This window comes from Dendrobates tinctorius, unplaced genomic scaffold, assembly GCF_039654945.1.
Source record: "Dendrobates tinctorius isolate UK_male_01 unplaced genomic scaffold, ASM3965494v1 ptg000302l, whole genome shotgun sequence".
Lineage (NCBI taxonomy): Eukaryota > Metazoa > Chordata > Amphibia > Anura > Dendrobatidae > Dendrobates > Dendrobates tinctorius.
In genome coordinates this window covers 3,729,741-3,754,079 of record NW_027361969.1, presented here as the reverse complement: position 1 = coordinate 3,754,079, position 24,339 = coordinate 3,729,741, and the positions used below count along the sequence as shown (strand labels likewise).

Here is a 24,339-nt window from a genome sequence, read left to right as displayed (position 1 = left end):
TTTAGTGGACATCCATTGTCTTATCATTATAAAACAGCACATAACGTCCAACCAACAGGGAGTAAATTTTGGAGTATAGAATATGTTGAAAAGAACCAAGGAGGGCATGTCAGATCATTGATACACAGAAGCAAAGGTAGGCTTCCTTCAGCAGTAGTTAATTGTAGCGCATACATGATTCTAACGTAAATGCTCTTTTTTTTAATTGTCAATCACTTTGGAAATGTTATATGTTAATTTTTATTGAAAATAAACATGAATATCGACATTCTCTTATAGAAAACAGTGTCAAACAATAAACTGTCAAATCAATGAGATAGTAAGATGTTGCCATCATTATATTAGATGGCATTATAACAAATGATATACCAGCAGAATGTTCAACCATTGTATACATGGATCGGTATACTCAAAAGTGGAGGACAAACCAAACAGAAAACGACAGGACATTAACAAGGGGGGTCTCTGAAAATCAGAAAGGGGAGACCTGGAGTGGCTATATAGTCTATAGAATCGGGTTCATGTATTTATTGAGGCCCAAAAAGAGTCACAAGGAAACCAGAATCAAATCTATCAATCGTGTCATTATGCAGGGCTGCGTGGTATTCAAAATTTCTAACATTATTAATTCTGGCATATAAGTCAAGTGTAAATGGGGGAGAAGTTTGCTTCCAATGGGACGCCACCAAGCATCTGGCAGCTGTCAAGATATGCAAGAGGAGCCTAGTATTTTTTTTTTTGTTAGGGAAAGTGGGAAAATGCTAAGGAGAAAAATCTGGGGGTCCAGAGGCAACGTCAAATTCAAAACCTGGCCTATCAATCCCTGCATCTGCTTCCAATATATGGGCAAATCAGTGAGCAATCCCAGAATATGTGAGGGCAGTGCCCACTTTTATCCTATGTGCGCCACAGTCAGGATAAAAGTGGGCACTGCCCTCACACTGACTGTGTAAGAGTCAGTAATAAGCGGTCATAGAGGAGCGCTTAGGAAGCAACCCAGGGGCAGACAAAAATGTCAGGTTTCGCAGCTCCAGCCGAAAACCTCCAATGGAGGATAGGAGCAATGAGAAAATGGAAACGGTCTTAGGAGCGCAGGAAAGAGACTCAGACAAGAGATGAGGTTAAACCACTACGCGTTTCGACGGAGGATCCGTCTTCATCAGGTGGAAGTTTATTAATGACATAGGGGATGGGGTATGAGGCAGCCAATCACAACAGTCAAAACAGTCACATGTTATGACAGTCACATGTTACGACAAGATGACATCATATATTATAAAAAAAAAAAAGAAATAAAAACAACTTACATAAAACGTGAGATAAAACAGCATGAGGTAAACAAGTTTTAAATGTATAAAATGTGCAAAAAGGAGCAATAAAATAATATAGATAAAAATGAATAAAATTATTAACAGGTTAGTAGACCAGTAAAAAGACCAATAAAAAAGCGAGAACCCATATTAATAATAAAAGCATGTAAACAATAGCATCTAGGTAAAACGCACTGATGCTAAAAAGGCAAATAAAGTTATCTGGTCACTTTATCTATAGTTAAATTCAGGCCTTCAGGGGCAAGTGTGCCAAGCTTGAATATACAAAAGCTTTCTCTATTGATTAAACTGTTAAAGCGATCAGCCACGGTATCAGGTATGTGGTCAATAATCGTTAGTTTCAAAGTTTTTGGATTTTTTTTGATGCACAGTTAAAAAATGTTTGGAAAGGCTGTGCAGGAGAAAGCCATTTCGGATATTCTATCGATGCTTGTTCAATCTAGCATGCATCGTTTGTATGGTTCGACCTACGTACTGTAGGTCGCAACCACATTCAATCAAGTATACCACAAAAATAGATTGACAGTTAACATGAAAATTAATTTTATATGAGGTACCTGTAGTGTTGGATTTAAATTCATGTACCTCCATTTTAAATATTCGACAGAATATCCCAAATGGCTCAGCAACAGTTCCCTCCACCAATCAATATCTATCCCATGCTTCTCTCCCTCCTCTGCTTTAGGGCTCCGTGTGCAGCGGAGCCCAGAATCCTGCCTGCTGCCAGCTCCTATTACCTTGAACTAGTGCAGCGCATGCCCAGATCGAGCGCTCAGTGACCGAGCGCTCCATCTGCGCATGCGCTGGCTTGGCGGCCATTTTCTTGAAGTCCTGTAAAGTACAGGCACAAGCGCTCATTCCGGAAACCGGAAACTCCGGATACCGGAAGTACAATGGCGCCGGCCTGTACTATGCCGCCCGAACACCGGAGAAGCCGCGCCGCCACCCCCAGCTCCTGCACTGCGCCACCGATGACCCTGCTGTGCTACAGACAGACAGCCCAGACCGCGCGCCCGCTCCACAGCCGCCCGCCCGCTCCACAGCCGCCGCCGCACGCTCCACAGCCGCCGCCGCCTTAAAGTAAGAGGATTACATGAGTTTTTTTACACTATTCCAATTGTAAGACGCACCCCTATTCCCCCCCCCAATTTGGGGGAAATAAAAGTGCGTCTTACAAAGCGGAAAATACGGTAAGTTGTTTTTATTTCTTTTTTTTTTTTTTTTTTATAATATATGATGTCATCTTGTCGTAACATGTGACTATCATAACATGTGACTGTTTTGACTGTTGTGATTGGCTGACAACCTAATTACCTTTGTTTCTTCTTTAGCCATTGCAGATTCTTTTTGCTGGAGAAGCCACAGAAAGAAAGTTCTATTCGACAACTCATGGAGCTCTCATGTCTGGATGGAGAGAGGCGCAGCGTTTGATTGACAGATATCCAGTGCAGGGGGTCACTGTTAGACCTAAGCTCTAATGAAACTCACTGTGGAACAGCACCAATGTTTTTTTATTTTCAGCAAAGAAATAAAAACATCCATTGGTTTGGCGAAGCAAAAAAAAAAAAATACAGTTTACTATGTGCTGTGCTATGTGCTGTAAATGCATATAAACCCAATAAATCCCTCCAGTTTACTAGTGGTATCATAGAAACAGAAGAATCGTGTAACTGTAGATTGCAAACTATAGAGTTTACATAACACGTTATTGTGTAATCTGATATGTCCTCAACTGCACGACCTGGCTTAAAGGGAGTTTTTCACCCCAAATTAAAAGTAAACCAAAATAAAATTTATATGTGCAGTATATATTTCATTGTTGTAGTTTAGTTTGAAAACTGTTTATATTCCATGTGCAAATGAGGGGGCCTCGGTGCACCCTTGGCGTGGCAAGAGCTCAATGCACCGTTACCCAACCAATTTACATACCGAGTAGTTCCTTGACTCTGGCCAGAACTAGAGCTGCCTGAATTCTAATCGCGGAGATACGCGTGCACTGACTGTGAGGAAGTTATACAAGCACACTCAGAGTGAGGGGAGCCCCCCTTCCATCATGACCTCCTGTCAGCAGCCCAAGACGATTGATCTTCTCTTCAACGGAGGTTCAGGGTCTAGCAAGTGGCTTCAGAGAGGAGAGGATCAATTATGTCCTTGCTTCTGTACATCACAGAGTAGGCCAATGTAAGCAGTGAGATTGATCTATTCTGCGATGCACTGAACACTGGGGAAGCATGAACTTGATCCTCTCCACCTATCTGAAGCTGCCCACTATACTTATGGTTGTAGAGAGCAGCAGCTGCTGTCCACAGAGTGCGCGCCACAGTCAAGATAAAGGTGGGTTAGGATTAAAAGTTAGGATTAAAGTGGGTGTTTCCCTCACACTAACACTGCGTGCCTCTGTCAGAATAAAAGGTGGGGCCTGCCCTGACTGTGGCACACTGTGTGAGGGCATGACCCACCTTTATGCAGACAATGCCATGTACAGCGTGAGGGCAGGATCCACTTTTATCCTATTTGCGCCGCTGTCAGGATAGAAGTGTGTCTTTCCCTCCCACTATTTGTGACACAGTCAGGATTAAAGGTCGGTCCATCCTTTCCACTATGTGCGCCACAGTCAGGATAAAAGTTAGTCCTGCTGTCACACTGTGCCACGCACAGCTGACTGTGCACAATCAGCACCATTGTTAGGGTTCAGGCAGTGCGTACTCTGGCCAAGCGTACGCTGTCAATCAGTGGCAGGGATCCATGCTGTATGCAAATTGAAGGGGCGGAGCACTGAGCTCTTGGCTAAGCCAAGATGAACCACAGCTCGCTCATTTACATATGATATATGAGAAGTTTTCAAACTAATTACAAGAATAAAAATAATATTAGCAGTATACTTTTCATAGGGGCTAAGTGCCTTATATACCTATTTAATTTGTTTAGTTTACATTTTGCAAGTGACAGATTCCCTTTTAAAGGGGTTGTCCATTACATAGAATGTTAGAGTTGGAAGGGACCCCAGGGTCATCATATCCAACCCTTCTCAATCCAGGGTTCAATAAACCATCTCAGGCAGATGTCTGTCCAGTCTCTGTTTGAGAACTTCCATTGAATGTTAACAGTTATCCATGTAAAATAAAAACATCACATCCTCACCTTTTGTTCCAGCACTAAGCGGTTATCCCACCATAAAGAATAAATTTAACCAAGCAGAAAAGGTGGAAATAAATGGTTTTGTAATTCACAGTTATTAAAAATTATGTTCCATTAAAAAAATAAGTAGCTGTCATCTGCTGAAGTATGCTCCCTGGCTCCCCCTGGCGTTATACCGTCTGCAAACTTTGGTTAAATGTATTTTGTTTGGTGGCACAACCCCTATAACAGTGCTGTCTACCAGCGCTCTCATGACATTATGTCATGTGAGTGCTGCAGCCTGTCTGAAACGATCAATTTTATCCACATGCAAATGACAAATTGGTTGGCCCACCATTAATTTAAGAGTGTCATAGTAACCGGTAAATTGAAATGTCCCTTGCTACTATTTCTCATTCTGAATTTAATAAAAATATTAATTGAGTCTTTTCTTCTCATTGCATGCTATTTTCTATAAATACACGGTTATTACATACCTGTTATTGTGTTTTTTTCATGAGACATGACGGCACCTCGAGAGAGCGGATCCGCCCATCAAGGTTAGGAAACCTTCAAGATAAAAGGGGCGGCTCCTCTCTCCGTATCAGTTGTTTTACAGAGCACGAGAGGAACTCTGCAGGTTAGTGTACATATAAATAATACATCCTTTATACTACTAAATTTCCAACACCCAAGGGAGTGTATAATGCTAATAATGTACCCAACTAATGATGTGATCAATAGGGAGGGAATATAAGGGTGCCGTCATGTCTCATGAAAAAACACATTACTAGGTGTGTAATACCCGTGTTTTTCCGTCATACATGACGGCACCACAAGAGAGTTACAAGCAGTGATCCCTCCCTAAGAGAATACAAATCTCTGTAACACTCTTCTCCCGAATTTGAGATCAGAGGTAGCAGATAGGTCTAACCTATAATGTTTGAAAAAGTTAGACGGAGAGGACCAAGTGGCCGCCTTACAGATTTGGTCGATGGAGGCGTCTGCACTCTCCGCCCTGGATGTCGCCGTGGCCCTCGTGGAGTGGGCTTTTAGACCTCCTGGAACCGCCCTGCCTGCACTACTATATAGCTAGATGGGTGAGAAAGGCCATTACGCTAGCGTAGTCTGTTTAGAGGCTTTAAGGCCCTTACTTGCCCCCTAGAATGAGACAAATAAGGCCCTCTGTTTTCTCCAAGGTCTTGTTACCTCTAAATACTGCAGGATACATCTTCTAACGTCTAGGCAATGAAGCCTCTCCTCCTTCTGGTTACTAGGGTTAGGACAAAAGGATGGTAAGACTATCTCCTGAGCCCTATGATATTTTGATACCACCTTTGGAAGGTATGCTGAATCTATTTTTAACACAACTCTATCGTCCATGACCTGAGTGTAGGGAGGGTCTGTTGACAGTGCGTGTAAATCCCCAACCCTACGAGCCAATGTGAGTGCCACTAATACGGCTGTCTTTAAAGTTAAAACTTTATCTGATGTTGTGTTTAGTGGTTCAAACGGACTCTCTGTCAGAGATGATAGGACTAAATTTATATCCCAAGGAGGTGGAGTAGGGGACCGGACAGAGTCAGCTCTAATTCATGCCCGAATAAACCTGGCCACCCACGTATTGATTGTCAGGTCATAGTTGAATAAGGCTGCCAGGGCTGAAACGTGTACTTTGAGGGTACTGACAGCTAATCCCAACTCTAAATCTTTCTGCTGAAAATCCAGTATTGCCACTTTTTAGACTTCCCCTTTCCGTATTGTGCCTGAGACAGATAAGAATTTCTTCCATAACCTATAAATTTTTCTTCTATAACCTCCTAAAAATTTTTGTAGTCACTGGTTTTCTGCTACTGAGTAAGGTAGATATTAACCCCGCTGAGAATCCCTTTTTCTCTAGTAGTGACCTTTCATATTCCAGGCAGTCAAATGCTGCCCAGACTTCTGAGGGTGATTGAAGGGACCCTGTGTCGGAAGGTCCTGGTCCTCTGGGAGCACCCATGGGTTCGTCACTGACAGCCCTCTTTTGGCCGAAGACCATGGTTCTACTGGCTGAGTGATATCACAATCACTCTGTCTCTCTCCCTGATCTTCCTCAGAACCACTGGTATGAGCCATATTGGAGGGAAGGCGTACAGGAGACCTGATGTCCACTCTATCCTGAAGGCGTCTACTGCCAACGGTCTGTCTGCTGAACTTAGGGAGCCGAGTTTCTGAACCTTCCTGGTTGCTTTTGAGGCGAAGAGTTCTATACTGGTTTTTCCCCACATCAAATCAAATCAATCAAAAATCAAATCAAATTTATTATCGCCAAGTACATATTACATATATACAAGGAATTCTTTGTGGCAAAGAGGCAACATACTATATAACAACAGATACAACAAGTAACATCTAACAAGACAGATACAGTATATAGTCTACACATGACGATTTAATTGTTGAACAGAGAGTGGATAGAAGCTGTTCATATGGCGGTTGGTGCTGCATTTGGGGACTCTGAAGCGACGTCCTGAAGGGAGTAGTTGGAATGAGGAGTGTCCCGGGTGAGAGGGATCGGATGAAAATTTCAATGCGTGGGATCGAATACTCTTATCATAAAGATCCTGGATTTTAGGCAGGGGGGAACCTATAATTCTCTCTGCTGTTCTGAAAGTCCTTTGTAAGCGGAGTTTGTCATGCGCAGTGGCTCCCCCATACCAGACTATCAGAGAGGAACAAATCACAGATCTGATGACAGCATTAACGAATAAGATCAGCAGATTCTTAGACAAACCATATCTTTTCAGCTGACGCAGGAAGAACATCCTCTGTTGTGCTTTTCTTATAACAGCATCCACGTTTTTCCCCCATTTAAGATCATGAGAGATGATAACACCAAGGAATTTGGTCTCTGTGACCCTAAGTGACCCACATGTGCACTATCTGTTGAAAAATTGACTCTTTTAGGCACCATTCTCCTTGCCTCAAGTGGTTCCTGCTCAGAAAGTCTGCCTTCAGGTTGTCTACACCTCAGATATGCAGGGCCTATAATGAGAGGAACCGGTGTTCCGCCAGAGTCATGATCCTCTTTGTTATCTGCATCAAGGACAGAATGGGTTCCCCCTGGTGGTTACATATGCGACCGCTGTTCGGTTGTCTGATAGGACTCTCACGTGGTGTCTTTCGATTGCTAGACGTTCCCAATCGTTTGAGGATAGATTTCTTTCCTCCTGGGCCCAGGGATCCTAGAGCCATAGTGTGTCTAAGTGGGCTCTCCACCCCCAATGAATGGCGTCCGTTGTGACCATCTTGGAGATGTATGTCCATCTGTAACCACCACCTGAGTGACTGGAGTACAGGGTCCGGGAGGGTGAGCTTCTTCTCTAACTGTCCCTGAAGCCTCAGGTCATTTTGTAGCACACAGCATTGTATTTTCTTTGTGTGGAACTGGGCCCATTTCACCGCCGGTATGCAGGAGGTTAGAGACCCCAATACTGGCTTGGCCCTTCTCAGAGTCACTTCTGTTTTTTTTTGTTACTATTAATTTTTTGATCTTCTTTCTCCTCTGTGAGGCGACACTCCTGCACCACCGAGTACACTGTCAACCCAAAGAAATTCTGGATCATTGCTGGTTCCAGTTTGGATTTTTTGAGGTTCCGCTGCCATCCCAGCATCTGTAGTGTTTCCATCACTATTTTGACTTGTTCTTGACAGTGAGAGAGATTTCTTCCCACTATCAAGAAGTCGTCCACATATGGTATCACCAGAGTATCTTTTTCCCTGAGATGCGCTGTGACCTCTGCAATTTCGTGAAAACTCGGGGGGCTATTGCTACCCCAAAGGGCAGAGCCCTGTACTCAAAATGACGCCACTGAGACCTCATCTGGACCGCCACCCTGAGATATTTGCTATCTTGTTGTCGGATCGGGACATGAAACAGCAAAAAGAGCAAAGAGGTTTACCCGTATAGGCCTCCAGACAAATGCACTCTCAGGGTGCAGTGGACCCATATAGTTAAGATGGCAACACAGGTGCATGAATACCGATATAAAACAACCGCTCGCAGCCTACCAATATATGGAGGGGGCGGTTGCCTGGTATGTTAATGCACAGCAAAACACTTGCATGCGGCGCTGTTCACACTAAGACCATGCACAGCATCCAGGCCAGCCTAGTAGTGACACCCTTCTATTAGCTCAGGCGGGCTGGCCCAGCGCTAACAAAATGCATGCCATGTGAACAGACGCCGCAGTTTGCAAGACCAAATGGGCCCAACTGCACCCTGGATAAAAAGTGCAAAAAACACATTAAAAAAAAAAAAATTTATTAATTAATGTGGAGTATTAGCTGATATTTTGGCCAAAATACGTGAGCCCGTAACCTACGTCAAAGATCTCCACGTTTACGGGTACCTAACACTAATCCTAGGACTAATAAAGCACAAAGAGAGGACTTGAAAGTCCACCAATAATATGAAACAGCAAAAAGAGCAAAGAGGTTTACCCGTATAGGCCTCCAGACAAATGCACTCTCAGGGTGCAGTGGACCCATATAGTTAAGATGGCAACACAGGTGCATGAATACCGATATAAAACAACCGCTCGCAGCCTACCAATATATGGAGGGGGCGGTTGCCTGGTATGTTAATGCACAGCAAAACACTTGCATGCGGCGCTGTTCACACTAAGACCATGCACAGCATCCAGGCCAGCCTAGTAGTGACACCCTTCTATTAGCTCAGGCGGGCTGGCCCAGCGCTAACAAAATGCATGCCATGTGAACAGACGCCGCAGTTTGCAAGACCAAATGGGCCCAACTGCACCCTGGATAAAAAGTGCAAAAAACACATTAAAAAAAAAAAATTTTTTTTAATTAATGTGGAGTATTAGCTGATATTTTGGCCAAAATACGTGAGCCCGTAACCTACGTCAAAGATCTCCACGTTTACGGGTACCTAACACTAATCCTAGGACTAATAAAGCACAAAGAGAGGACTTGAAAGTCCACCAATAATATGAAACAGCAAAAAGAGCAAAGAGGTTTACCCGTATAGGCCTCCAGACAAATGCACTCTCAGGGTGCAGTGGACCCATATAGTTAAGATGGCAACACAGGTGCATGAATACCGATATAAAACAACCGCTCGCAGCCTACCAAGCCTACTAGGCTGGCCTGGATGCTGTGCATGGTCTTAGTGTGAACAGCGCCGCATGCAAGTGTTTTGCTGTGCATTAACATACCAGGCAACCGCCCCCTCCATATATTGGTAGGCTGCGAGCGGTTGTTTTATATCGGTATTCATGCACCTGTGTTGCCATCTTAACTATATGGGTCCACTGCACCCTGAGAGTGCATTTGTCTGGAGGCCTATACGGGTAAACCTCTTTGCTCTTTTTGCTGTTTCATATTATTGGTGGACTTTCAAGTCCTCTCTTTGTGCTTTATTAGTCCTAGGATTAGTGTTAGGTACCCGTAAACGTGGAGATCTTTGACGTAGGTTACGGGCTCACGTATTTTGGCCAAAATATCAGCTAATACTCCACATTAATTAATAAATTTATTTTTTTTTTAATGTGTTTTTTGCACTTTTTATCCAGGGTGCAGTTGGGCCCATTTGGTCTTGCAAACTGCGGCGTCTGTTCACATGGCATGCATTTTGTTAGCGCTGGGCCAGCCCGCCTGAGCTAATAGAAGGGTGTCACTACTAGGCTGGCCTGGATGCTGTGCATGGTCTTAGTGTGAACAGCGCCGCATGCAAGTGTTTTGCTGTGCATTAACATACCAGGCAACCGCCCCCTCCATATATTGGTAGGCTGCGAGCGGTTGTTTTATATCGGTATTCATGCACCTGTGTTGCCATCTTAACTATATGGGTCCACTGCACCCTGAGAGTGCATTTGTCTGGAGGCCTAAACGGGTAAACCTCTTTGCTCTTTTTGCTGTTTCATATTATTGGTGGACTTTCAAGTCCTCTCTTTGTGCTTTATTAGTCCTCGGATCGGGACATGGTAATAAGCGTCCTTGAGGTCAAGGACTGCCATGTAGCACTGAGGAAAGAGGAGCTTCACTGCCGAACTTATTGTTTCCATCTTGAATGAAGGGATTATCAGGTACTTGTTGAGACCTTTTAGATTTATAATTGTCCTCCAGGAATTGTCTGTTTTTTTTTTATAAGAAATAGGGGGGAGTAAAAACTTTCCTTTCTTTCCTAAACCGGAACCTCTTCCAGGACATGTTAGTCTGGAAGGGAAAGTAATCTCGCTCCTAGACAGTCTTGCTTTTCTTGAGAGGACTGTACTGGAGTCTGTATGTATCTTCGTGGCGGCCAGTGGTGGAACCTTAACTGCAGACCTGACCCCACAATTTGCCGGATCCAGGTGCTGGATCAGATCCTCTCCCAGGCTGGGAGGAAGTGAGAGAGCCTTCCCCACCACCTGAGAAGGACCGTCACTGGGAGGTTTTTTGGTGTCTTTGGAGGGCTTGCCGAAATAGAAATAACTCTGACAAGCGATCCAGAGGAGGGAGAGGTTTCTGTCTCCATCCCTGTACTGCTGTCTTCTGAATTTTCGACCCTTCTGAAAGGAGCGCTGAAAGGCCTGAAATTGCTGTTTTGGGAAATTATTTTTGTCGCTGGCTTTCTCCAATACGTCATCCAATGCCGGTCCAAACAGATAATTTCCCTCACACGGCAGAGAGCAGAGTTTCATCTTTGCCTGTGTGTGTCCCCCGGCCAGCATTTGAGCCATATTGCACGGCGTCCCACATTAGTTAAAGCTGCTGATTTTGCTGCTAGGTTTGCTGAATCCGCTGAAGCCTCAGCTAGAAAAACTGCCGCTGCTCTGATGGCCGGTATTGCTTCTAAGATAGACTCCCTGGGGACTCCTTGCTCTAGCTGATCCTCCAAGTTATCAACCCATATTTTTAGGGATCTAGCCACACAAGTGGCCGCGATGGCCGACCTTAGTGCCCTGGCCGAGGCCTCCCAGGCTGTTTTAAGACAACTGTCTGTCTTTCTGTCTAGGGGTTCTTTCAGGGAACCTAGATCCTCAAAGGATAGGGAGGGTTTTCTTGCGACTTTTGAGATCGCTACATCAGTCTTTGGAGCTCTATCCCAGGATGAAGATGCCTCTTCATCAAAGGGGTACCTCCTTTTCAGGGAATTGATTATCTGGGACTTCTCTGGTTTTTCCCATTCCCTTTTTATGAGCCCTTACAGCTGTTCATTAATAGGGAAGGCTCTACATTTCTTCTTTTGCAAACCGCTAAACATGAGTTCCTGAGCCGTCTTTTTTGCTCGCTCATCTACTAGCCCCATGGTAGATCGGATTGCTTTTATAAGCTTATCTGTAGCTTCCACTGGGAATGCGTCTTCCTCATCAGAACTGCTATCTGAATAGCGGGACTTATCTGAGTCCTCTGATTCTGTGGAGTCCTCCTGAGAGACCACTGAGGGGCTGGACCTATCTCTTGCTTTGCTATCCATAATCGTTGATTGTAAAGCCCTTACTGATTTACAGTCTTCTGACTGAATCAGGGGTCTCAGTAGCAGAAGACACCCTCTTTCACTGATAACCTGTCTTATTAATACAGTCCTGGCACAATCTTTTATTCCAGGATGCTCCTAAGGGACTATTGCATAAGGGACATTCTTTATTTTTAGATTTTGATCTACTCTTTTTAGGGACCTCCTATACTCCACCCCACCAATGTATGTAAAAAGAGGGGAGAGAGGAGACAAGAGAGAGAGAAAGAGAACAGACATTAGCGTGCTGGACTTTCTCGAAGCTCATTCACCACTCGGATGCTTCACAGAACGGGTACCGGATCTGGAGGCTGACTGGTCTTCTCGTCTCCCAGTGAGACAATGGACCCCTCTTTTTTAGAACGGTGAAGATCCGCCAATACGCTGCCCGAGCGGCTACCACTGCTGCTGCGGCACGTCTGGCTCTTCTCATTTGAGCGAAACCTCCTGGTGTGGCTGCAAGTGCTCTGGCGAAGGGCTTAGCTGCTGCTTCCTGACGAGAGCAGTCACATTCAACCTAGCAATGGCACGGTGACGCCCGCCATCACTCCTTTTATTTTTTAATTGATCACCTGGTTGATCCTGTACCTGCCGGCCGCTTGCGCTTCCTGTCATGGCAGCGCGCATGCGTGTCTGTATTGTATCTGTTAATCAGTGCGTGCCCCTTATGCCGGCTTGAGGATCGCGCACCGGCAACCACTTCCGGTGCACGCTCTGTACTGCTTCCGGTGTGCGCACCCTGCTACGTGGGCGCACCTTCCGGAGCGCGCCAACTAACTCCAGTGCAGCTGACTGGCACTAGTCCCAAGTTCCCGGGTGTACACGCGCACTGCGTGCACCCAGATTCCACTTCCGGAGCGTGCCCCACTACTTTTGGTGCACGCTCCCGCTCACGTACCCGACAGCTGCCTAGGCTCGAGTGTCCCCATCAACTACACATACCCGGCTTTCACTTCCGGTGCGCGCCCGGGTCACCGTGCACCTGTTGCAGCGTTCCCACTCCATCAGCCACCATGACACCCGCTGCTGCTGCCCTCATACCTGCGGCCCCCATGGACCTGGTCTCAGGAGGAAACCTGTTGTGAATTCTCTTGATCTGACTTCTGAGTCGAGGCTCCCTATCGTGGTTACTGCGGGTAGTGGAGCTGGCCGGGTTGATAGAAGTCTTCCACCTGACGACGATGATTGGAAAAGAGGGGTTTCTGACTGGGAGGATGTAAGTGAGCAGGCTTCCCTCAGTTGCTGCTTGTGATAGGTTTCTTCCTGTGCATTTTGAGATCTCTCTCATGCCTGATCCTGCATTTTTCAGTTTAGTTGTTCATTTGCTAATCCTTTGCATCTGTTCTGGTTTTGCCTCTTTCTGCTTTGCTTTGACGGTTCAGCGTGCTCCCTGCTGGGGATGTGCTGGACCCCACTCCATATGTTACAGCTTATGTCAGTTTGTTCAGTCCCCTGTTATATTAGTCTCTTTTGCCTTGCTGCCAGTTCACACCAGAATGCTGATATAGTGGGGGAGAGGTCGTGAGACCTCAGTGTTTTCTGTACATCAGACGTGTTGGATTTTTTTAGGGTTTTTGTGTGATTGCAGACAGTGTCTTTGCTTTCCTATCCTATCTAGACAGTTTGGGCCCCATCATTTGCTCAGTCTATTTTCTGCCTGTGTTTGTGCCTCATCTTGTCTCACCGACAATATACAGGGGTTGGACAAAATAATGGAAACACCTGGAAACATCAACAAAAGTTAGTTTAATATGGTCTAGGTCCACCTTTTGCGGTGATTACAGCCTCAATTCTCCGAGGTATGGATTCATACAAGGTGTGAATTGTTTCCAAAGGAATTTTAGCCCATTGTTCAGTTAAAACACCCTCCAGATCTTAGAGGTCGATTTCCGCCGCCATCGTCGCTCAAACTTGAATCTCTAAAATCGACCATAAATGCTCAATAATGTTGAGGTCTGGGGACTCTGGGGGCCAGATGAGATGCTCAACTTCATTAGAATGTTCCTCATGCCATGCTTTAACGATTCTAGCTGTATGAATTGGTACATTATCATCCTGAAAAATGGCGTTCCCCTCCGGTAAGAGTGCTTGAACCATAGGATGCACTTGGTCACCCAAAATGCCTAAATAATCTTGTCTGTTAATTCTTCCATGAAGGGATATCATTGGCTCGGCGGACCTCCACGAAATATCACCCCAGATCATCACAGAACCTCCGCCTTGTTTTACGGTTGGGAGAAGGCAGTCTGGATGGAAAGCTTCTTTCGGATGTCTCCAAACGTACACTCGGCCAGAGGTCGGAAATAGGGTAAACGATGATTCGCCTAAGAATATCACATGTTTCCACTGGTCGAGGGACCAATTTTGGAGGTTTCTACACCACTCTAAACGCTTGGAAACATTTGTCATTGAGAGCAGCGGTTTTCTAATTGCAGCTTTTCCGTGGAATCCAGATTTGTGCAGCTCCCGATGAACAGTTTTCGTGGAAACTGGGTTCTGTAGGTGTTCACTGAGCTTGTTATGGAAATATATATGTATATTTCATATAGATCTCACTTGCATGCTGTATACGCCATATATACTTCATATATACACTCTATATTTATATCTCTAAGCGAGCATATATGATCATAGCTGTGTTGAACTTTTCTACTAGTTACTGCAGCTGACCTGACCCCATGAAACTTGTCTGGACAAACAACTTGAGAAATATCTAGCAGACATAGGAAATGGGGAAGTAAGGCCAGATGTGCTAGCCGATACCAGAACATGCTGACACCGTAAAAACAATAGGCCGTAAATTATACTGCTAGAATTAGCTTTTTTGGTAAACTCTTCCATATATGTTCATGTATTCAAACTGACCAATTAAACTAGAAGTTCAGCCTTTATGTTAATCAGATAACCTCCCTTTCCTACATGTATCCATAAATATAGGTATGCTTAATAAAGCTGCAGAGCATTGAAAGAATCGATTGCTGTCTCTGTGTACAGTTCTTTTCTTCCAGTTGAGTGCTCAATAAGACTGTCTAATTTGGGCAGGCCACAGTACGCACAGGGGTAAATTTACCCAACTATAAATTTCCACATGAAGCTCACCAGTGATTTTCGGAGCCGTGGTTTTGCGATCCTCTCTCACAATTCGCTTTAGAGTCCCACGGTCTCTCTCAGTCAACTTCAACTTTTGGCCGGACCTGTGCTTTGCTGCGGATATTTTTCCTTCTCTTTCAAACGCGGTCATTACTTTGGAGACAGTACCTCTTGACACGCCAAGCATTTGGGCACTTTGTTACACTAGCGCCTGCCATACGAGCACCAACAATTTGGCCTCTTTGAAAATCCGAGAGGTCTGCCATTGGTATCAGGTTCTCATTAATGTTCTTACAATTATGCAAAACAAGCAGTTAATTTACATACACATATCACATAACACAAATAATCAACTACAAAACATTACCATATGTCACAGTTTGCATGTTTATAACATGTTCGAAAATTATGATGCCAAAACGTTAGGTGTTTCCATTATTTTGTCCAACCACTCTATGTTTGGGGACTATCTATTTCTTTGGGGTTCTACTCTGGGGAAGTTTAGACTTCACCTTTCTTGCTTTAAGCTTAGTTAGTTCTCCGGCTGTGCCGAGGCGTCTAGGGCATCGTAGGTACGCCCCATGGCTACTGCTAGTTGTGTTGTTAGGATTAGGGGCCTGCAATCTGCTAAGTTACCAACCTTTCTGGTTTCCTGGTGGCCTAGCCTATTCCTGCCATCCTCCTCGATGACCCATTCATAACAGAAGCCTCAACGCTGCCCTGGCCACCACTGTTTGCAGGTACTCTTTTCCTCTAGGGCAGTCCACGGTGTCAGGCTTGTGCTCCACAGGAAGGGACCCCCAAAGGGTGGTCTCCGAGGAGTTTTACTTCTGCCCGGGCACTGATGTGCCTCACGGGCTGCATGGCCACCATACGTCAACAGGGAGGGTGCACAGAAAGTGGCCTCCGAGGACTTACTTGGGACATGTCGGCATCAGGTCGGGTACACCCAATGTGGCCTCCGTAGGCTCCAAACTCCACCCGGGCATTTGCCTTATGGGCTGTGGACATGCATTCGCTCAGGGGGGCATGGGAATACATGGCCCCCGAGGTGACTACCGGTACCTGGTGACGGATGTAGCAGACCCATGCCTGCTAATAATCATCCAACTCAGGCCCAGGCATCCTCTTCTTTCTTCAAGAGTGTTCTGTTATGAACAGCTCACCGAGGAGGATGGCAGGAATAGAATAGTCCACCAGGAAACCAGAAAGGTTGGTCACTTAGCGAATTGCAGACCCGTAATCCCAACAACACAACTAACAGTAGACGTGAAGCGCACCCACGCTGCCCTAGACGCTTCGACACAGCCGGAGAACTATCCGGGGCAGTTTAGATTTCACCTTTCTTGCTTTGGGCCTGGAGTTCAACTCCAAAGAAATAGACAGCCCCCAAACATACATTGTCGGTGAGACCAGATGAGGAATAAACACAGGCATAAAATAGACTGAGCAAATGATGGGGCCCAAACTGTCTAGATAGGATAGGAAAGGAAAGACACTGTCTGCAATCATGCAAAAACCCTAAAAAATCCAACACGTCTGATGACAAAAAACACTGAGGTCTCTCCTCACAACATCTCCCCCACTATATCAGCATTCTGGTGTAAACTGGCAGCAAAGCAAAAGAGACTAATGTAACGGGACTGAACAAACTGACACAAGCTGTAACATATGGAGCGGGGTCCAGCACAGCCCCAGCAGGGAGCACGCTGAACCCTCACAGCAAAGCAGGAAGAGGCAAAACCAGATCAGAAGCAAAAGATCAGCAAATGAACAACTTAGCTGAAAAATGCAGGATCAAGCAGGAGACAGCAGACCTCAAGTTGCACAGGAAGAAATAATCACTAGCAACAATTGAGGGAAGACTGCTCACTTAAATACTCCCAATCAGTAATCCCAGATTTCCAATCTTCATCGTCAGGTGGCAGACCTCTATCAATCCGGCCAGCTTCCCTACCCACAGTAACCACCAGAGGGAGCACCGACTCAGAAGTAAGAGAATTCACATCAGTGTTCATCTTGAGGGTTCCCCATCAAGGACAGGAAACCAACTGATGCGGAGAAAGGAGCCGCCCCTTTTATCTTGAAGGTTTCCTGTCCTTGATGGGTGGATCCCCTCTCTCGTGGTGCCGTCATGTATAATGGAAAAAAATACTTTTATAAAAATTTTAAAGTCATTAAATTCTAATTTGAAATTTAGAACTCCAAGATTATTTTCAATAAATGAGTGCCTTTATTCTCACTATACAATTTAATGAATAGACCAACACTACACATCAGTTCCATATGGAAGTAAAGTCATTAGTCCTAACTAGTGATGATTTGAGCCTGCTCGATCAAGCAGGTTGAACTCTCGGATGTATATAAACACACTTCCAGAGATATTGGATCCATGTACAGGAAGGAATGATAGTCTGAGTTTGATAAATAAACTTTGGTAAAAATCTTTTTCAATACATTTAAAATAAGGGGGGTATAAAAAATCAAGCATGAGATATCAAAAACACATCCCCGAAACAACCAGGGTCTAGTAAATATAACAATAACAGTTGCAACACAATACAATATAATAGTTCATAAATTGGCAATTCTGATTTCATGTTGTTCAGAAAAAAATGAAAGTTGTAGTAAAGTGCAATGAGTGCAATTTGTACAGGAATAGCTGTTGTTAAAGGGTTTCCAAGGTGTAAAAAGTGCTATGTGCAAGGTAAGGAGGTGAAACAACCCTAGGGTACTAAGTATCATTATAATAAGAACCTTCATTTACCAGGACCCTGAGGCGATGCCATATTAGTATTGTTCCTGTTCAACATGGGGTAACTGAGCACAAAGAATAGTAGTAACGTGATAAAGAGTATGACAGATCCAACTTACTGTGGTGCAGAGTGGAGAAGGACCTATATCCTGTGTGTGCTCGGGCTGCCACCCGGATAACGACGTTTCGCCTTTGCTTCTTCACAACTTTAACCCTAGCCTTAAACCAGGACCTCACCCAGGCTTAGCTTTTATAGTAGCCTTAACCTTATACCTTGCTAAAACTTTAGCCTACCCTCAATATAAGCCCTAGCAATAACACTGGCCCTAATTTTAGCCTTTCCTCTAGCCTTAACCCTAGCTTTAACCTTAGCGCCAACGTTAAAGCTGAGGTTAGGGCTAACCTTTTGCATTAGCTCTAAACCTTAGCCCTTGCCTTAAAGCTGAGGCTATGTAGGGAAGGTGACCTGACGAACGGACTTATTAGTAAGTAGAAAGGAGGGTTTGCACATTTTAGGCAGATAGCAGTTATGACGGTGGGGAAACAGCTAGGAAAGTGTAGGTGACGTGCAGTACCTTGGGTTGACCACAAGATGGCAGAGAGGAGTGTAAGTTCAGGACTTAACAGCAGCTTAGGGCTTTAGAAACCGTTGGTCATGGGGGGCGGAGTTACAGGGAACAAGGAAAGTTATAAATTTGACAGGAGGGTTCCAGAAAGTTCCAGTCCCCGGGAGGTGCTCAAGAGACAAGAGGTCTGTGACAGTTTGTGTGCTGTGAGGAGAGCCAAACCAGGGGACTGAGGAGAGAGGAAGTCAGGGGGGGTGGTCCTGACACGAAGTACCGCAGTACAGACGAGACCCCCGGGGAAAAGCATACTGTATTAAAGACGATAACTGACCAGTAAAAGTGACGATCCTGTCAGCGCAGTCACTGTGGCCGCCTTAGGCCCGTACACCATCAGCACTAAGTGAAAAAGGGACGGTACGTGCATTTACGTCCCTGGTGGAAAAAGTACGGTGTGTGTAGCGTGGCCTGAAAACGGAGGGCCGTGAAGGTATTACGTGTACTGCTGAGGCCGTCAGTCGGACGGTAAGGAATAAACTTGGACCTGTTGTACCCGAAACCTGCCTCCATCTTTGTCTGTGACGTCTCGGCGAGGTATACAGAGGGACCACCCACCAGCCCGGCCCACCACCTCTACAGCTACATTTCGGATAAGGGATCATTTTAACGCTGGTCTTATCCTTAGCCCTAACCATAAGGCTACGGCTAAGGTTAAAGTAAAGTTTGGGCCACGGTTAAAGTTAGATGAAGGTTTAAGGTTAGGGCTAAGGTTGGGGCTTGGGCTAAAGTTTATCCCCAGCCATAGTGCTGGTTCAATGTTCGTCCTTAAGTTAAGATTAATTTTAGCGTCAGGGCTAAGATTTGGAGCAAATGCTAAATGTTAGGGCTAAGGCTAGGGATAACCTTAGCCTAACCTCAACCTATGCCCTAGCTTCAATCACAGCCCTAACCCAAAACCTACTCTTATCTTTATCTCAAACCTTTACCTAGCCTCAACCTTAGCATTAGCTTTAACAATAGTCTGTAGTGCCCGCGTCTCTGCCTGCAGTCCCTCTCTCTCTGCAGAGACATCAGTATCCTCTCCGCCAAGGCTCCCGTCCTACCCCTTCCGGGTCTGCTGCTGCATGGGGTGCACACACTAGCAGGTTTCCAGGCACTGTGCTTAGAGCGCGTGGGCACCCTTTCTCTTTCTTAAAGGGGCCACATTCATTCCTCTAAAGTGTCCCCAGTCAATAGCTGGAGGTCTTTTACTATTTAAACTGCCTCCTCCAACATGGAGGTGCTTGTGTAATGTGAATTTGTTCCTAACAAGCTTGTCAGTTCTCAGGTACTTGCATCCGAGTCTGATGCACCCACCAGTGCTTCATTCAATGGTAGCAGATTCAGCTGCACCCACCAGTGCTTACCTCAACAGCAGCAGAGCCAGCCAACTGCACCCGCCAGTGCTCACCTCAACGGCAGCCGAGCCAGCTGCACCCACCAGTGCTCATCTCTTCATCAGACTGTCCTGTCTGCACCTGCGGTTCCTGTCATCTTCTCTGCCTGCCTGCATCTGTTGGACATTCCCCCGGGCCATTCCAGCTATACCCTCCCTAAGGGTCAGCCGCCATCTACCCAGGGTCAATCCTGAAGTAGCACCTGGGTCACCTTCCTTGTCTCTTCACGAACTGCGGCGTTAGGTCTCTTTCACACCTTAGTCTTCTGGTGTCAGTCAAAATCCGTCGTTAGCAGAAAAAAACCGATCTGACGGATTTGCCTGTTGGATCCGTCTTTTTCCCCATAGACATGTATTACACGGATTACGATGGATGGCCTTGCGTTTCATCCGTCATGCGCTGGATCCGTCGGAATTTGTTTATCCGGAGTCTGGAGAGGACGGACAAAGTAATGTTTTTTGTCTGCGTCAAAAATTTGGACAGCGCGGATCCAGCGGCATCCATCGTTGGCTAGAATGGAAGCCTATGGGCGCAGTATCCGTCGCTGTCTGTCAAATGACGGAATCCAGCGACGGATTCCATTTTTTTACACCTAGCATGCTCCAAATCTGTATTTAGCAGCCAATTGGCCAGACAGCCCAAAAATCTATATAAACCTGCAATGTGGCTTCATTCCTCATTGTGCCAGCAAGAAGCATACAAGGAAGAGGCAATCTGCCTGCCAGCCAGAGACCTGCCAGCCAGAGGCCAGCCAGCAAGAGGACTGCCAGCCAGCCACCAAGAGTCATGCCAGCTAGCAAGAGGCCTTCCAGCCAGAGGACAGCCAACCAGCGTGAGGTGCGGTAAGTGTGTGTGTTTGTTTTTTTATACTATACATGTATTTCCAACAACCACGGCTGGACAAACACACACGCACATACAAAGCAGTGCGGCGTGTGTGTGTCTGTGTGGCATGTGACATGTGTGTGTGTTTCCAGCCATTTTTTTTGTAATACTGTACATTTATTTTAAACAAAGTTCTGCAGTGTGTGTGCCTATGTGGCGTGTTGTGTGTGTGTGTGTGTGTGTGTGGCCTGTGTGTGCCTTTTAATTAATTTATTTTTTTACATTTTCATGTACTCGTATTTAAAATAAAGAGCGGTGTAGCTCCTACTTGTTTTTAAAAAATAAATAAATAAATAAATTTATCCAAAAACTGTCCATAGTATCATTTCACCAAAGTCACTTTTAAAGTGTGGTTTATGAAAAACAGGAAGGCACAACATGCAATACAGAGTTGGTTGAGGGTCTATTTATTTAAATAAAAGGTGTATAAAAATGTTGAGAGCAGAGTTTGGGTACCATATATACTCGTGTATAAGCCGAGATTTTCAGTCCATTTTTTTGGGCTGAAAGTCCCCCTCTCGGCTTATACGCGAGTCATATACCGGGGGTGGGCGGGCGAGGGGGAGGGGGGTGTCAGAGACCATGCTCACCCCCTCCTGGCATGTCTCTGCAGCCCCTGCTTCCCCCTCAGTCGTCTGCTTCCTGCATTCAGCGGTCACGTGGTACCGCTCAATAAACTCATGAATATATTTATGAGTTTAATGAGCGGTACCACGAGACCGTTGAATGCAGGAAGCAGACAACTGATGGAGAAGCAGGGGCTGCAGAGAAGACCGTGCACCAGGAGGGGTGAGTATGATGGGGACAGAGCAATATTCGCCTGTCCCCGTTCCATCGCTGTGCACCGCTCTGTCTCCGGGTCCTCCTGCTGTGACATTCAGGTCAGAGGGCGTGATGATGTAGTCAGTGCGCGCCCTCTGCTGAATGTCACTGCAGAGACCCGGGAGACACAGCGGTGGACGGCGATGGAACGTGGACCGGTAAATATCGCCTGTGCTGGGGGCTCAGGACACCGGCACCTGGCCCCCAGTGATGGAGATGTGAGTATGTCATTTTTTTTAAATTGCAGCAGCAGCAAATAAGGGGTATTTATGGAGCATCTTATGGGGCAGCATTAACCCTTGTGCAGCAGCATATTATGGGGGTATTAATGCTGCTCCATAACATGCTCCTTATGGATACCCCCATAACATGCTGCTGCACAAGGGTTAATGCTGCTCCATAACATGCTCCATAAACCCTTGTGCAGCAGCATATGGGGGTATTTATGGAGCATCTAAAGGGGCAGCATTAACCCTTGTGCAGCAGCATATGGGGGATATTTATGGAGCATCTTCATGGGCCAGCATTAACCCTTGTGCAGCATATTGGGTGGGTTTTATCTATGGAGCATCTTCTTGGACCACCATTAACCCTAGGCTTATACCCGAGTCAATAAGTTTTCCCAGTTTTTTGTGGCAAAATTAGGGGAGTCGGCTTATACACGAGTACATACAGATTTTAAAATACCCCTTTTAAAAATTTAAATAATCTGTGGTCAATAGATCTTCAAGTGGGGGGTTTGAAGGAGGGCATCGTTTGCAAGGTCTAGGTTACATTTCTTGGGGGGTAACAGGAGCTGGAGGGTTTGGCAGCATGCGCATCGTGCATATTATGGAAGGAGGATATCAAGGTCAGACTTGTGTGCCTTGGTAGATTTTTTGGGGTTACAGAAGGGTTATGGTTTGCCTGCTCGAACATTGCTCAAAATTTGAGCGGGGTGGTTTAGAAACCTATTAAGTTAGCCTTTTTTTTGCGGTGGGGTTCCTATGGAGATTATTTTATGGGGGGATGTTTTGAAATCCTTCTACTTCTTGAGCTACCTTTTATTTTCTAATTCAGCTGCCTACACATAATCTTAACAGGTGTCTTTCTACTTGCAGATCCAAGCAGGGACCAACCAGGCCAGCCAGCAGGGACCGACCAGGCCAGCATCTAAACTCCTGATGCAAGTATTAAAGGACATAAAGCTTTACATATAATTTGTATAGTTGATTACAAGTGTTTTTCTACTTGCAGATCAAAGCACAGCTATTATGTCTGCTTCTGGGAGTCCTCCCTCACAGCGTCGGCGAATTGAGGTAATTAAAAAAATGTTTTCATGATTGTTATTGTTAAAATTTTGCGTTAACACTAAATGCATTAATTATGTTTTCACAGGAAGCTGAAGCAGCAGAGGGCCTCCCAGAAGGAGACGGACAGGGTGGAGAAATGCCCGAAGTGACCGCACAGAGTGTAAGTTTCTCAGAAACAGTTCCTGCAGACATCAAAGTGCACCCAACACATAAAAAACAGATCATCATGCATCACATTGCACACAAAACATATGCCTACATCCAACCTAATGTTTTTTTTCTAGTCTGCTGCACATTCTGGACATCGCCATCGAGGTCCTCCCAGCAGCTCCAAGGGTCGGGCATCGTGATCGCCACAGCGGTCAGCCTAGGGTAAGTACTTTTTTTTTTAAATTAGATGTGGTTTGCAGTTTAATTTTTTTGTTTATTTTTTAACAGTCTTCAGCGTGCTCCCGAATCGGATGATGAGGACCGCGGTCTGGAGTGGACCGCCTCATTGAAGAGGTACGAGAACGGAATCCGCTGTGGAAAATGGGTGACCGCCGCCATGCTGATCAATTTATCACCTGTTGGCTCTGGGAGCAAGTATGTTTTATCTTTGTGGACAACTGGGAGCACCTCAAACCTCTGCAGCAGACTCAAGCGCGTAAGTATTCACAGTTATGGAATTTAGGTTGCAGAACGGAATGTGTTGTAAGGTTATAACCAATTTGTGTTTTCACTTTACAGGTGAAAGGGTAATCAAGAGGTGGCGGTCACTCTGGGATTGCTTCAAGAGGGAGTTCAACAAGGAGATGCGGGCCCAGAGTGGATCTGGAGGACGCAGGAGCCATTACAAATACGCAAGAGCCCTGTCGTTCCTCCGATCGACGATGGTGAGCAGAAGGTAAATATTCCACAACCCATTTATGAAGTCATAATGTTTACATGTCTAACCATATTTTTGGGTTTCAGCCAGGGCTATGCAAGATCAATATATTAATTTTTTTTACAAGAAGAAGAAAGTTTGTTCAGCACACCGGCATAAATGCCAGTGTGCTGAACGAACTTTCTTCTTCTTTTGGACATCTGCTGTGCTCACCAGCGTATTCATGCACCCACCTGTGGATCAATGAACTCAGCCCAAAGTGGTTTTCATTTGGATGCGATGCAAGCTCCCAGTCCTCCCTCTCCTGCATTAATTTTTTTTCTTTTCTTTCACAGCACCGTTTGTAGCACTCGGGACCCTGCTGCAGAGTTGGACCCTGTCGGGATCCCTCAGATATCTCTTTCATCTGAAGGACCGATGTTCTTGGGTGTAAGGCACCATATGTCTCTAATTGATTGCTCCGTCGAGAAGAATAACACAGACACAAGCTGTATAATACAACTCGGGATGCCTGCTGCGCGCCTCTCTCCCAGCCAGGCTTTTCCCTTCTTTTATAGTAAAAGAATTTAGATATCTACAGACATGCGCAATAAAGAAAAGAAAAATAGTTAAACAACTTGTCCTCCCACCACACAAATCACATAAGCAGGAAATATTCTCCCTTGTTAACCAAGGT

At 45.4% G+C, this 24,339-nt stretch overlaps 1 protein-coding gene across 2 annotated transcripts in view; it reads left to right on the top strand.

The window, feature by feature from the left end:
* Nucleotides 1-14,924, top strand: part of PAOX (polyamine oxidase) — a 146,188-nt gene extending 131,264 nt beyond the window's left edge. The window contains exon 7 of one of the 2 annotated variants that reach the window (XM_073560696.1): nucleotides 14,110-14,924. In XM_073560696.1, coding sequence (XP_073416797.1) covers nucleotides 14,110-14,259 — 150 coding nt within the window. In that variant the 3' untranslated portion in view covers nucleotides 14,260-14,924. Of the gene's footprint in view, nucleotides 1-2,662; nucleotides 4,894-14,109 lie in introns of those variants that run through there. The other variant, XM_073560697.1, reaches the window with a different exon arrangement.
* The last annotated feature ends 9,415 nt before the right edge of the window (nucleotides 14,925-24,339 follow it).